Source organism: Anopheles bellator, chromosome 2, assembly GCF_943735745.2.
Source record: "Anopheles bellator chromosome 2, idAnoBellAS_SP24_06.2, whole genome shotgun sequence".
Taxonomy (NCBI): domain Eukaryota; kingdom Metazoa; phylum Arthropoda; class Insecta; order Diptera; family Culicidae; genus Anopheles; species Anopheles bellator.
Genome location: NC_071286.1, coordinates 29,543,513 through 29,556,306, shown reverse-complemented (window position 1 = coordinate 29,556,306; position 12,794 = coordinate 29,543,513). Strand labels below are relative to the sequence as shown.

At 46.5% G+C, this 12,794-nt stretch overlaps 5 protein-coding genes across 5 annotated transcripts; 1 reads left to right on the top strand and 4 right to left on the bottom strand.

The window, feature by feature from the left end:
- Nucleotides 1-2,757: 2,757 nt before the first annotated feature.
- Nucleotides 2,758-5,574, bottom strand: LOC131209967 (polyphosphoinositide phosphatase). Its single transcript, XM_058203144.1, has 4 exons — nt 5,503-5,574; nt 3,838-5,434; nt 3,173-3,767; nt 2,758-3,107 (listed from the first exon to the last, which is right to left on the bottom strand). The coding sequence occupies exons 1-4, from the start codon at nt 5,572-5,574 to the stop codon at nt 2,798-2,800; spliced, it is 2,574 nt and encodes an 857-aa protein (XP_058059127.1). The 3' UTR covers nt 2,758-2,797.
- A 219-nt stretch (nt 5,575-5,793) lies between these two features.
- LOC131210620 (ATP synthase subunit s, mitochondrial) lies at nt 5,794-6,695 on the bottom strand. The gene is made up of 2 exons (XM_058203895.1): nt 6,651-6,695; nt 5,794-6,586 (listed from the first exon to the last, which is right to left on the bottom strand). The coding sequence occupies exon 2, from the start codon at nt 6,581-6,583 to the stop codon at nt 5,975-5,977; it is 609 nt and encodes a 202-aa protein (XP_058059878.1). The 5' UTR covers nt 6,584-6,586; nt 6,651-6,695; the 3' UTR covers nt 5,794-5,974.
- A 176-nt stretch (nt 6,696-6,871) lies between these two features.
- On the bottom strand, nt 6,872-10,249 carry LOC131208784 (KAT8 regulatory NSL complex subunit 3). Its single transcript, XM_058201672.1, has 3 exons — nt 9,652-10,249; nt 8,765-9,592; nt 6,872-8,692 (listed from the first exon to the last, which is right to left on the bottom strand). Exons 1-3 carry the CDS (start codon nt 9,921-9,923, stop codon nt 6,907-6,909), a joined length of 2,886 nt encoding a protein of 961 aa, XP_058057655.1. The 5' UTR covers nt 9,924-10,249; the 3' UTR covers nt 6,872-6,906.
- A 373-nt stretch (nt 10,250-10,622) lies between these two features.
- LOC131209176 (DNA-directed RNA polymerase III subunit RPC4) lies at nt 10,623-12,519 on the top strand. Its single transcript, XM_058202175.1, has 4 exons — nt 10,623-10,911; nt 10,976-11,130; nt 11,207-11,395; nt 11,470-12,519. Exons 1-4 carry the CDS (start codon nt 10,676-10,678, stop codon nt 11,967-11,969), a joined length of 1,080 nt encoding a protein of 359 aa, XP_058058158.1. The 5' UTR covers nt 10,623-10,675; the 3' UTR covers nt 11,970-12,519.
- Nucleotides 11,898-12,701, bottom strand: LOC131209177 (small ribosomal subunit protein mS26). The gene has a single exon (XM_058202176.1). The coding sequence runs from the start codon at nt 12,641-12,643 to the stop codon at nt 11,999-12,001; it is 645 nt and encodes a 214-aa protein (XP_058058159.1). The 5' UTR covers nt 12,644-12,701; the 3' UTR covers nt 11,898-11,998.
- Between the last annotated feature and the right edge of the window lie 93 nt (nt 12,702-12,794).

The window sequence follows — 12,794 nt, the reverse complement described above, 5'->3', positions numbered from 1 at the left end:
ATAATGATTAAAAACGTATATTGATTAATCGCTTTTCGGTAGAATAAATTCGTGCAAACACCAGAGACTACTCCATGCGAAACGTGAACAGGAAGCAAGAAAGTTGATAGTCTCTTTTGCAAAACTTGAATGGCTGCAAGTTTTGCTAGACACTATCATGAGTGATGGAAGGCACAGGTACTTTAAAAATCATCAATCAAATCATATGTTCTAGACACGATAAAAGTAGCTACATATATAACACTTGTAGTCAAAAGGATACCTTTTTCATGCACGAACAAGGCGTCTCCACTGGGTAGACAGGAATCCTTCCGCACACTCACCTAACACTGAACAATAGCCTCTGAAATGCCTCTAAAACTACACTCTACAAAACAAATTGTTCACGACGATGAATTGCTGACTCAATCAAAATTTAACATCATACATCGATAATGCGTTGTACAGGTTGCAGACAAGAATGCTGCCGAGAGCTTTGTGAAACAAATCTTCATTCGTTCAGCGTTCGCTTATGGTTTCACTTCCTGATGGGTGCAGTTAATTTCCGACGCTGACAGGCGCCATCTAATTAGACGAATATGTTTCAAATATCTATCGTGACGATCAGGAGAAAACAATGCTTACAGAAGACGACTACATTCGATAACCACTTTTAGAAACTAAAAGTTGCTAGCCCCAAAAACTATATGAAGCCCACACTAAAGTATGGCGCATTGCTCTTTTCATGTGCGTATGCTGTTGTTATCCGGCCTTGGTTGGCTGGCTTATCTGTTGTCGATCGTTGTGTAATCATCACCATTCTACCGTACAATGCGTGAACACTTGTGTAGAAAAAAATCGGTCCATCGAGATCCGTGTTATTGTGAGTTAGACAATAACTTTTGCTGATGTCTCTTTGAACGAGGAAAACGTTTGAACAAACCTTATCACGACTCAAGAAGAAACAATCATACACACTCTAACCCATCTCTAAAAGCTGGAATCGGTGAAGGTTCGCATTTAACTAATCACCTTTACTGCTGCTATAGTTTTCGCTACGCTACATTAATCAACCTTATGTATAGTTGTATAATATCGCTGCTGGAGAAATGAGCTTTCGATCGCCTCCATAATCCCGAAGGCTACAAGTAGGCGTACGTGACGAGGTGCTTAAGTTGAACGAATACTCGTAAGTAGTGGCAGTGGTTTCAAAGAAATCGGTTTATTTGATCTATTCTGAATTGTGACGCACGTGGGGTACCAGAGCCGGCCATTCGGCTGGATGGACCAACGTTTCACAACGACGGGGCGCAAGGGTTAAACAAACGAAACAACCAATCAAAAGGCTGGTATGGGGTCACACACACACAAACACACATTTACAAAAGTTCACATCGATCCAAAGATGTTTGAAGTATATACCTTAGAAATCAACGTAAGCTATGAAATTCGGTTGAATTTCCCTGCGTGCTGTCTCAGCACACGTGTTAATGTATTTTGAAATTTCACAGTTGCGTTCCAAATCCATTACAGCGTTAAAACATGCTTTCAGACAGCGCAACGCAAGAGCAATAAACATTACCGAAGCACCATTTGGTGTACGCAAAATTTGATGTAATCACACTTTGCGTTCGATTCTAATCTCACTGAGTTCAACCAGTACGACTCAAAATCGGTTGCGTTGCTCTGTGACCGTGTATCAGTCACGTGTGCATAAGGGAAAATTTTGTTTTTTTCTTTTGTGTTGAGACACATAACAATAAACGAAAAATAAAATAGTAATAAGAATATTTTAACTCCTTGTTGTGTAAAGACGGCTTTGGGATTATTGTGCAATCCATCTCCAAGTAGACATATTAGCGGTATAAGTAGTAAACAACAAGGTAAAGCCAAGCCAAACATATAATCTTAGAGAAGCTTGATTGTTATAGAGCATTTAAGACAGAATGATTGATACGATATATATATATATATATATATATAATTTAAGTGAACCACAAATAAAGAAGTAAAGTGTAGGCCAAACAATAAGCATATTTACAAAGCATTAGCCAAACAAGTGGTTTGATCCATTGTACTATTTGATAACCAGACTAGGAATAAAATGTATTAGAATTATGGAAAACACAAACAATCGATCGCTAGACTTAGCAACGTAATACGCTAGAGCATCGTGCAACAATAATTGCCAACACAATATACAATTTATAACTCCGTACTTGTAGCAGTATACAAATGAGTATATTATATTGTATTAAACCAATAGCTCTAGAAAATATTGAGATGAAGTTATACTGCGAGTGGACGATATTTTGCAAGCGGCCCTTAATGTGGCTCATTTTTTAACTACGTTTATAAATGTATTTCAAGCTGAGACGATAAACAGAAGATCAAGGCAAAAAGTAACAGAAAAAAAACAAATAATAATAAAAATCACTAGTTAAATGGTAGCTACTGAACGTGACCAAAAGCATTTACCAAAAACACAGGCTGCATGCTATTACTATGCTAATAATACTAATATGTACAATCAAGACGAACAAAAATGGGGAACACAGAATAAAGTTGTTGGTGACATCTAACGCTGGGCTTTGCTTTTCCACTGATTTATGATCGATCGTAATCCGAAAGCCAAACTATTGTCATATGGCAAAGATTCTTTGACCAAGTTTCTTTCAGATTACAAAGCTATTGAGCTTATTTTTATGCATGGTTTTCAACTTTAATCACAAGTATGGTGCCATCAAAATACACGTATTCAATACATAACCAGCCGATCGATGAAAAAATCGCGAATATTTTTTGGATTTTTGGCTCCTTAAGCGAACATATTCACATATTTAAGTATCACCGGGTCACACTCATAATCGGTCATTATGGTGTCCTTCAGCCGGCAATACTTTTCGTATATTGCTCTACTTGCTTCGCTGACGGTTGGAATTTCCACATCGTTTTTGATGTCCATTTTACTTGCAGAGCTACCGGCAACGATTTCGTTGTTCTGCATCGACAGCACTCCGCGGTCCGCGATTGGACCATAGCGCTTGTACTGCTGTGGCGCACCAACGGAGCGTTCCAATCCTCCTGAGACACTACACATGCGATTCATTTCCGCATACTTTTCATATCTGCAAACAAATGGCACAGATTAGTTTTAGACAGCCCGAAACGCCCAACGGCAAACCAAACATACTTTAACATGTCCGCTTTGTTTGGCATTTTTATCTCGAACCCGTAGATATCGTTCGTCATCGGAAACATAGAGCTCAGCGTGACGGGATCTTCTGCCCGGCTGCTGTTGTTACTGCTGCTTGGTGCAGTATTTCGATTGCTCTTGTCCTCCTCGTCCGTCTCGGAATAAGCGTCCGATCGTTCAGACGACGAGCTGTTGGCAGAGCTCGTCGACGACTGCCCGGTGAGCGAAGGGTTCTTTAGCCCCGTCTTCTCCTGCCGCCGGATCGGCTCGAAGGGGCTGAAATTAGACCGAAATGCTGGCACCAGGTTTCGCGACAGATGGCTCAGCTGATAGTCGATGTGCTCCTCGAACGACGTTAGCTTATAATCGTAGTGAAAGTTGGAGTAATAATCAATTATCTCGGCGTCGTTCGAGTGAATCTTGATCAGCTCCTTCACCACACGATTTTCGTCGCTAACCGCCGCCGGAAGGCACTTCATTACGAACGGGCTGACCCATTGGGTGAGTGGGATTGAAGAAATCTTTCGTATGTCATCGAACCGCGAGTTGTGTATGTAGAAGTCCGTTTCCAGATCCCATATGTGAAGGGTTTCTTCAAAAAGCAAAGACAGGGAGATTGTGAAAAGGAAAATTATGAAGCCCTGCATTCCTACTCAACTTACTGTTCACTTCCGCCTTAGAAGGAATGTAGTAGCCGAGGAACAGATTGATACTGTGCTGCTTCTCGGTGTCACTGAAGGTGTTACTGTAGTACCTACTGAGTGTCTGCATGATATCGTTTCCTTGCGAAGCCCACACTGCTGTTTTGCGATAGGTTTTTATCCGATGAACCAGCTGCGAACCGCCGTACTGAAGGGCCAACGTATCGCCATGGTCCTCGTACAGGTTTTCCAGCATCGTAATGCAATCCGACTCAAACTCCAACCGGCGCTCCTTCAGGAACCCCAAATCGTACAACTGGTGAGCCAACATGCACTTCCCAATCGCAAACTGGGCCGTATTGGTGCGGTCCAAACAGTCCACGCAATTTACGCGCACAATTCCCGTCTGCTTCTGTTTGCGCTCGTCGTCCTGGTAGAACATGCCCGTCTGTAGAATGACCGTTTCCGCTATTTTGGCCAGTTTTTCCATCGCGTTACCCTTGCCCCGGTTTTTGCGGGCCATATCGAACGCGATGTGCCTGATGCGGAACTGTGGGGGCAGAAACTGGTTCAGATAGTCGACCGTCGACTGCATCTCCTCGCTCAGCAGACACTCGTGGCGTCGTTTTTCGCGCGTTTTCACCAAATTCAGCAAGATCACCGGCGCCCCGTAGTGGAACATCAGTCGCTGATAGTGCTTACCGGCCGTTTCACCATACGGATCGGATAGATCTATGGCAATCTGTGGCTTCGGTACCATTTTGCTGACGTCCTGGGACCAGTGCGAAGGCACGGAGCCCCGTAGCTGCGTGAAACTACACATACGTCCCCCATCCAGTACGATTTGTTCCGTTTCCACCTCGTTGGCAACGTCCCCCTGAAAGTTGGCTCCACGCTTGAGGAAGCGCGTTCCGGCGAACCGTGTGCTTCGTCTGGCGATAAGACACACATACACCTGGCGACCGAAGATGCTGATACTGGACTGGCTGATGAAGCCGTGGATAATTTCCAGCATCCAGTCCTTATGCACGACGCTGCCCATCGGTTTCAGTAGGAATGCGTTCCACACGTAACGCTCCCGTGAAACGCCCCGGAAAGCGTATGTTGTCTTCTCCCCGGACCGATTCTGCCACACGAGTGGCTCGTCCTTCACGATGTTGCACCGACTGCCGACGAACTTGGGCGAAGCCAAGTTGTACTGCAGACTGTGCGTTAGATCGTAGCTGTAGCTGAAGTAGAAATTGCTGTTCAGGTCGACGTTGGTGAACATTTTCACGTACCGCTGCTCGAGAGGGTGCATCTGTTTGTTGCTGGCCGCTTCGTTCACCCGGATCATGGCGGTATCTTTGATCGTGTAGATGATGTGCTTCCCGATGAACGCACACCGAGTCCGTTTGGTGACCAGAATGAGGTAGTGGCCCTCGAGGAACTTAACGAACCCCAGCACACCGTACGCACTGATCGATCGGGTGAATGAGCGTGATTGCACAAACTTTCGAATGTCACTCTTTTCCAGCTCATTAGGATTCTCGTAGATCGTCAGATCGGGTGCACGCCGATCGATCTCCAGCACGCGAAACCGTGTCTCCTTGCTGTTGCTGCCGATCAGATACAGTTTCTGGGTGTTTATTGAAAGAGAACGGTGGTCAACCGAACAGTACCAACGACAGTCTCTACATTGCTTACCGCTTTCGTCTCAAACAAGGCCACCTTCTGTATGGAACTGATCAACGGTTGAAATGCTACTCCTTGATCCATTTTCCCTTTTTTAAAACTTGCCAGCCTTAAATTTTCTGCCAAGAACAGTTCCGAGTGCCGATGAAAACAAACGATGAAGTGCTATGAAAACTGTCATAGCAATTCATCGAAAACCATGGAAACAATCGACGAAGTCCTTGTTTGTTTTCGTTTCAACTGTTAGTAATATCATTCTTATCTATTTTTGAGAAAAGTTGAACAATCATTTCTTTTCGCTTAATACCTCTTTTCCTTTATTTTTGTTTGCAACTTTTGACAATTTCTCCACGAACTTCTTGGAAATTGCTCTTGCATCCACACACTATTATTTCTTTCTTTGATGAGTATCATCTCTTTGGGACTGTTTTGGCCCGATTTGAGTGGACCCGTTTCAAGCCTCTTCAGAGATATGAAAGTATTTTCACGGTTTCATATCGAACTGGCAGGTAGGTAGAGCCGCTTTCAAGTTTTCCTCGACCTTTTGGATGTTTTTCACATCCCCCAATTCGAACGTTGTCACCTGGCGCAGCTTCGGTAGGTGCTTCAGTTGCATTAATCCGTGATCGGTTACGTTGCCGCACTTAGAAACTTGCACCTCCTCGAGCGTGTTGGCAACGTAGCGCAGTTTGGAGAGGGCCTGATCGTCGATGTAAACGGCATTGTGGAGTACCACCTTGCGGAGGCGCGTCAATCCTTCCAGATGATCGAATCCGATGTGCATGATACCGGAATCGGTACCGTCCAGTTCCTCCATCAGCACCGGCAACGACTCCTCTGGCAGTGCGTTAAAGTGCACGTGAGTTCTGGTGTCTTTGACGAATTTCGCTCGCGCTCCATTCTTCAGCAACCACTCGGCGCATAACCGATCCGGTCCCACTTTCTTTAGTCTGGCGCGATCGACACGGTTAAACATCATGTTCACCCAGCCCCAGAACGGTCGATTGGTGGTGATAATGAGGGGTCTAATTCGCAGTGCAGCCGCCATCTCCGTTCTGCAAACCAGCCCGATGGCGGGACGCAGAGTTAGCATTATCTACAAAGTGAAGAAATCGATAGCTTCAGAATCTAATTATGCCAAAAGGATCACAAAACCATACCGTGCTCCTGATCTAGAGTTCCTTCCGGTCCCTACGGCCTCTATTGACGCAGTGAGATTGACGTTTATGAAAACAAACAAATTGTTGTGCAACTCCTTTTGACCGATCTCCCTAAAGCGCCAACGAATGATTTCTAAAATATCGATTTAATTTAAAGAAACATTTACTTGCACTTGTGATAATTAGTTTGTATTTCAAACACCTATTACATGTGATTCGCTGATTTGTAAATTATAGTGATTAACGCATCCCGGATTCACTGCTCTTTTGAGGCTTCTTTCAGGGAAGTGGTGGCCGGTGCTTCTGCGGTCGACGAAGATACGATATTTACGCGCTTAAATGTTATGTTTCGCCCCAAGAGAGTCGCAGGTGTAGCACCTGTGGGAGTTACGCTTGGTTTGATCAGTATCCTGTTAGTGCCAATCATCGGTACTTTGGTGGTAGCCGTGTCCGAAACTACCGACCGAATTTGCGTGTCTTCGATGAGTTTGGTTATAGGTTTCGTGGTATTAATGACAAACGAAGTGCTTGGTTTGACCGCTGTACCAGCACTGTTAATGATTCCCACCTTGCCAGCCGTCAGCAGCTGGCCTAGATTCTTGTGGGTAATGGTTGTCCCTATCGTACCGGCGGTCGTAGTCAATGGTTTCGTTAGGAGCACCTTGGTGTATATAACGTTGCCAGATGAGCCCGGAGTTCCCGTGGTGCTGCTGGCGGTGGACAGGTTAATTTTGGTCGCCATCGGAACAATCATGCTGCCATCGACTGCCTTCATGTTCCCCTTATTGATCACCACGATCTTATTCGTTTTGCCAACACCCGCAACCGTGGATGGTTGCAGTGTCACGAAACGATTGCCACTGAGCGGTTTAGGGGGTGAAACAATAGCATCGGACAATATGATCGGCTTCGTTGTACCGCTGACGCTTGCGGCAGACACCACCAATTTACTGGGTGACGTTTTATTCTCTGCAGCCGTCGTCACAGCCGGAGCACTGTCTGCAACAAAACCATCGTCAAACACGATCGGTAGATCGAAAATGTTCGTTCCCGTAAGATCGCTCGTGGCGGATTCATTCGCTTCGTTGGTGGTGGTGCTGATGCTGACAGCTGAAGCCGAATCTGTTTGGCCTGGTTTTTGGATGATTGTAAACTTTTTTGGGCAGAATGTAGCAGCATCGTCAGGGCTGCCACCGATGACGTTAGGAGTGCCGGAGCTTACGGAGACCACCGGTTTGGTGGAAGATTTCAACGAATAGAACTTTTGTGTTGTGCCAGCATTGGGTTTCAACTGAATGAGCTGATTCGATGCGATCAATTTTACATTCATGTTGCCAGTTGCATCGGGGGGGTGGTTGACCAGTGTGGTCGGAGCTCGCTTTAACATCGGCAGTACTATCGGGGTGCTGGCAACGCCCGAGATGACCTGTGCAGCGTTCGAATCTTGTACCTCGTACTTTACTACTTTCTCGGAAGAGTTCGAGGTTTTGTTGTTCACCGTAGCCAGGTCCGATCGTGGAGCGTTTCGATTGAACGGCTCTAACACTTTGCTGCTGCCGATCGTTTGCTTCTCGGGTGTGGACGGCAAAATGCTTTGAATGGCCATGTCCAACGCTTCTTGGGCGGTCGGTGTTGGTACAACTGTTGAACGAGCCCCTTTCGTCGCCGAGGCTTTCGATGTTCGGCTAACCGTTTTTCTCGGCTGCTTGCTGCCACCCTTGGAATCAGCCGCTGGCTTCCTTTTGCGTTGATTCGCCGTATCGTCTTCTTTACACAGACCACTGTTGACCGTTGAAACGGGACCGTTCAACTTCTGTTCGGCCGAATCGCATCCGCACTGTTTGGAGCTCGGTGGACTGAGCAAACAATTCGTAGCAAACTCCGCAATCTCATCCGCCACCATGTTGTCCACCATCGACTGAGTTACGCCCTCGATTTTGCGCTTCGTTTTCGACACACGAAGACATTCGTCGGCCGACCCAACGACCACCAGTGACGTTTGAGCGACCATGCGATCCCGCAACATCTCTATCTCTTCTTGGCTGTGGAAAAACAGAACTTTGCGTTACACTTTGCACCACAATTTGGCGCCCAATAAACCTCTACCGGCTTACCTGGAACGCGCAGAATTTTGACCGATGACGAAAAGAACCGGCGAAGTAATTTCGCAAATGTGATCGCAGGGCGCTCCGCGGGATCCGTTGTAAGTGTTGTAGGAGAATCCCAAACAAACCACACCACTCACGGCCTCGATCAGCCCAATCTGTATGGCGTGGGCCGCCCCTGCATTGAAGCCCACCAGTATGATGGGCCGGTTAGGAGCGGGTTTCCGTATTTCTTGTATCTTTTCTCGAGTGTCCGCCACCATCTTTTCCGCCAGGTACTGTAGCGTTTGCTTCGAAGTCGCACTATCGACCGTGGGCCCCGGAATCGGTATAACGGATGCCATGGTAGAGAACAAGTTGTACCACTTTTGCATACGAGCAGAAGGTTGCGCGTAATACGGGGCCGAAGGTACCACGATGATGTACGGCTGGCCGGGAAGTTTACGGTTTTTGTTCGCCACAATCGGTTCCCAGGGTTTCTTCAGGATGGGCCCCAGCAGCTCCTGACCGACGTTGTTCTGCGGGTGACAGAACACCATCTTGTTCACCAAATCGGGCAACTTTGCCTGCAACGTTTGTAGAAGGTCTACGTAGATGGCCAGATAGCTCGGGGGAAGGTTTTCCATCAGTAAACTGTGCAGCCACTGCGTTAAGCGGGTTTCCCACGACACACTGGCAAGTGCCTGGCGCAACCGGCTGACCGATTTGTCGATCACCGTGCGTCTATGCACCGGTTCGTGTTGCTTGTCCGTGTTAGTCAACCGTGCCAGCCGGTCCATATCGAGAAGGCGTGCGACGCGACCGAAAAGCTTAAACTGCTGCACGGACCATCCGAACCTGGAACAGGAAGCAAACGCTTTTATTAAACCGCTCTCAATGTAACTTGCGTCTCATACTTGTTAACTTTTTCTTCCCAATCATCCTCGTCGGTGGCGGACTTTCGGGTCACGTTGATGATGTTTTCACTCTCTTGCATCGCTTTTCTGGCGTTTTCCTCATTGTACGACGGTATCGGCGGATTGTACGATTCTTCCAGATCGATACGCTCATCTTGCGAATGGACGTGACACGACGGACACTGTGGTGGCCGGTGAATCATCAGTGCCCGCGTTGTCGACGTTTGGTTGCTCTCCGGGAGCCGGAACTCGCGCATGTAGCTGTGCTCCATTGTCGAAGGTTGCTTCGCAGGTGCAATCGAAACTATACGTGGAATTTGTCATCCACCGTGGATTGAAACCGCGAAACTTCACCGCCTCGAAGGAGTTTAATGGCCCTTAATGAAGAACTCCCGTATTAACTAACTGCCGCGCGGAGTATGCAGATATTGCGTCATGTGAGTAGCGTAAACAAAGTCACCTTTCGCGGTCTTATATTTTGTTCCCAACAAGCCTGCTCTCACAGCTAAATCAAAGTAGGCTGGAAAGCAAGGCAACAACTTTTCGCAAAAACGGATGCTAGTGAAGGAACGAAAAAGCCTTTTTGTTCCAATTTGTGCTATTTTACCACAATCCTTTCAGCGACGCACTTTACGCAGCATTTTCAGCACGAAAAATGCCTTGACGGCGTCATTTATCGTGTGACAGTCCGACAAAACAGTGCTGCCAGCTGATTTGAACTCCGACAATACGTTTTCTCAATAAAAATTTACAATTATTTATTTGATGAATAAATAATTGGGGCTATTGAGGAGTACTTAATTTAAATGTTCACCAAATTAATTACCCTTCAGTTTTGTGTTGTTAACCGTGAGCTTAAATGGTAACGAAACAATTTTCATGTGACGTTAACCTTTTCTGGCCACCCTGCAGCGTTTGTTTTGATCGACGCACATGCACATTGCAGTTCATTTTACTCGTAGTGCGGAAAGTTGTGATATTTTCTCCAATATAGTACTAGCCGAGTTTCTTTGATCTCTCTAAAATGGATCCAACAGCACGAATCAAACAAGAGCCCGGTTTAAAAACAGATTACCACGTAAATAACGGCGACTTGTTAGCAAACTCCACCCCAGCTTTGGGAGGATCGCCAAACACAAAACGTCTCGGATCGTTTTCATCTCCACGAGATTTAACGCTCACAAATGGACGACCGATGAAACCGCCGGACAATAAGAAAATGTATAAACCCAACCTAGTTGTGGCGCGAAACAGAAACACGTAAGTTCCTTCACATTGTCGTATTGAGCTTTCCGCACTCACTGGACATCGTTTTAATTCGCAGAGATGTGAAGACAGCTTCGGGACCGAAAGTAACAATGAAAACCGATCGGAATAAAAACGATAGAAACACCAAACACAAGAAAGCTCTGCTCGTTCAAACGTCGGGCATTTTCTCTGATGGTATGGCGAAACAGAAAGGTCGTTTTGCAAAATATGGTGCGTACGTGATGCGATGCAAGCCCTTTCGTTTCTCGACATGTGTACCAACCGTGAGCTGCCTTCTCTCTTACAGATCGGTCAAGTTCTTCGAAAGAACCAGGCGAATCGATGAAAAAACCGGTCTATGTTCGAGCCAACACGAAAGTGGATTTAGAAGAGGAGCAAAGGTTTATGAAAAATTTATGTGATCTCGACAACGAGATTGATGAGTTGGACCAGAAATTGGAGCAAGATTTGAAACTACCTGTTAAGTTGGAAAACGGTAAGAACACACGGAGAAATGTTACCGAGATCGTCGAGATGTCGTTTGCATATGTGTTATTCATCTCGTTTCAGCCGATTACAAAATAAGGCCTGCGGAAGTGAAACTAGAGCCTTTGGTCGAACGAAGCTCGGATCCGCTCAACATATTGGAATCCCTCAAGACAGGCCCAGAACAGGAAACGAACATTTTCCTTTTACAGCTGCCCGACGCTCTGCCTGGAAAATGTGATACTGCAGAGAAACGATTGGCAAGTGGCAGCAGCGACGAGAAACTGGACCCCGCCGTACCAACGGCCGCCGCCGAAACTGAACCAAGGCACTGCACAGTCCGAGACTTGGAAGAAGGTTGCATCGGTAAGATAATAAGGTACCGCTCGGGAAAAACCAAACTGATGCTGGGGGAGATTATGTTCGATATTAGCGTCGGAATGGATACCGGATTCCTTCAGGAGCTGGTGTCGATCAACACGAATCAGTCGGAACGGAGCGGGAATATAATCAACCTCAGCACCATCAAAGCCAAGCTGAACGCATCCCCAGATTGGGAATATTTATTTAAGAATTCTACATGAAATACACGATGCTGAACCGTTGGCCTTCTTTAGTCGGCTTTGTTGGTCTCTGTGGCTGACGTATCGCCATGGCGATGAATGTTACCGTCACGATCTAGAGCGAAATTGTAGCTGGTCGGTTGCACCAGGGCCAGTTCGATGGCTTTATCAATATTCTCACTGGTGATGAATGTTTTCGACTGTTCCTTCTCGGCACGGACCAGTTGCTCAACCTTTTCCCTCTTATCCGCTTCCCGGTGCTCTTTGGCGACCAACCGCTCCAAAATGTATTCCTTCCGAGCTGCTCGTTCCACCGCTAACCGCTCGTCACGTACCGCCGCCGTTTGTCGGTTCCATTCATCGTTCCGCTGCAGCGCTTCCTGCCATTCGGCTTCCTCTTCTTCCGGCGTTTGCAGCACCATACCGGCGCGACTGACCAGTTTCGATGCTTCCACTTCGTCTCGCAGAAAACTCCGCACGGCTTTCATCTGAGTGCGGTAGGTATTGTGCAACCGTTTCAATTCATTCACCTCTTCGGCGATCTGCTTTTTGCGCTCCGGAACACGGAACAGCTTGCTCTTGGCTGTACCAAGCCAACGTGGTTTCCGCCGGAAGCGCACGGTTGTGTACTGGAACAGCGCTAGCGAACGCGGTTTGGTGAAAATACCGGAAAATGCTGCCACTATGCTGGCCATTGCTAGATTTCTATCGCACCGAACCAATGTTAAACAGAACACATTGCGCGGATCCTACTTTGATTGGATAACAATGTTGTGACAGCAAACCGCGTTCCGCCAAGAGTTCTAGAGGTTATTAACAAACAATCGCACAACACTTATAAAAAAC

Coding starts and splice junctions, on each gene's coding strand:
- LOC131209967 (XM_058203144.1), bottom strand. CDS start 5,574: ATGGATCAAGGAGTAGCATTTCAACCGTTGATCAGTTCCATACAGAAG. Junction 5,435..5,502: donor CCTTGTTTGAGACGAAAGCG/GTAAGCAATGTA, acceptor ATAAACACCCAG/AAACTGTATCTGATCGGCAG. Junction 3,768..3,837: donor TTCTAAGGCGGAAGTGAACA/GTAAGTTGAGTA, acceptor TGCTTTTTGAAG/AAACCCTTCACATATGGGAT.
- LOC131210620 (XM_058203895.1), bottom strand. CDS start 6,583: ATGCTAACTCTGCGTCCCGCCATCGGGCTGGTTTGCAGAACGGAGATG.
- LOC131208784 (XM_058201672.1), bottom strand. CDS start 9,923: ATGGAGCACAGCTACATGCGCGAGTTCCGGCTCCCGGAGAGCAACCAA. Junction 9,593..9,651: donor TGGGAAGAAAAAGTTAACAA/GTATGAGACGCA, acceptor TTCCTGTTCCAG/GTTCGGATGGTCCGTGCAGC. Junction 8,693..8,764: donor CAAAATTCTGCGCGTTCCAG/GTAAGCCGGTAG, acceptor GTTTTTCCACAG/CCAAGAAGAGATAGAGATGT.
- LOC131209176 (XM_058202175.1), top strand. CDS start 10,676: ATGGATCCAACAGCACGAATCAAACAAGAGCCCGGTTTAAAAACAGAT. Junction 10,912..10,975: donor GTGGCGCGAAACAGAAACAC/GTAAGTTCCTTC, acceptor TTTAATTCGCAG/AGATGTGAAGACAGCTTCGG. Junction 11,396..11,469: donor ACCTGTTAAGTTGGAAAACG/GTAAGAACACAC, acceptor ATCTCGTTTCAG/CCGATTACAAAATAAGGCCT.
- LOC131209177 (XM_058202176.1), bottom strand. CDS start 12,643: ATGGCCAGCATAGTGGCAGCATTTTCCGGTATTTTCACCAAACCGCGT.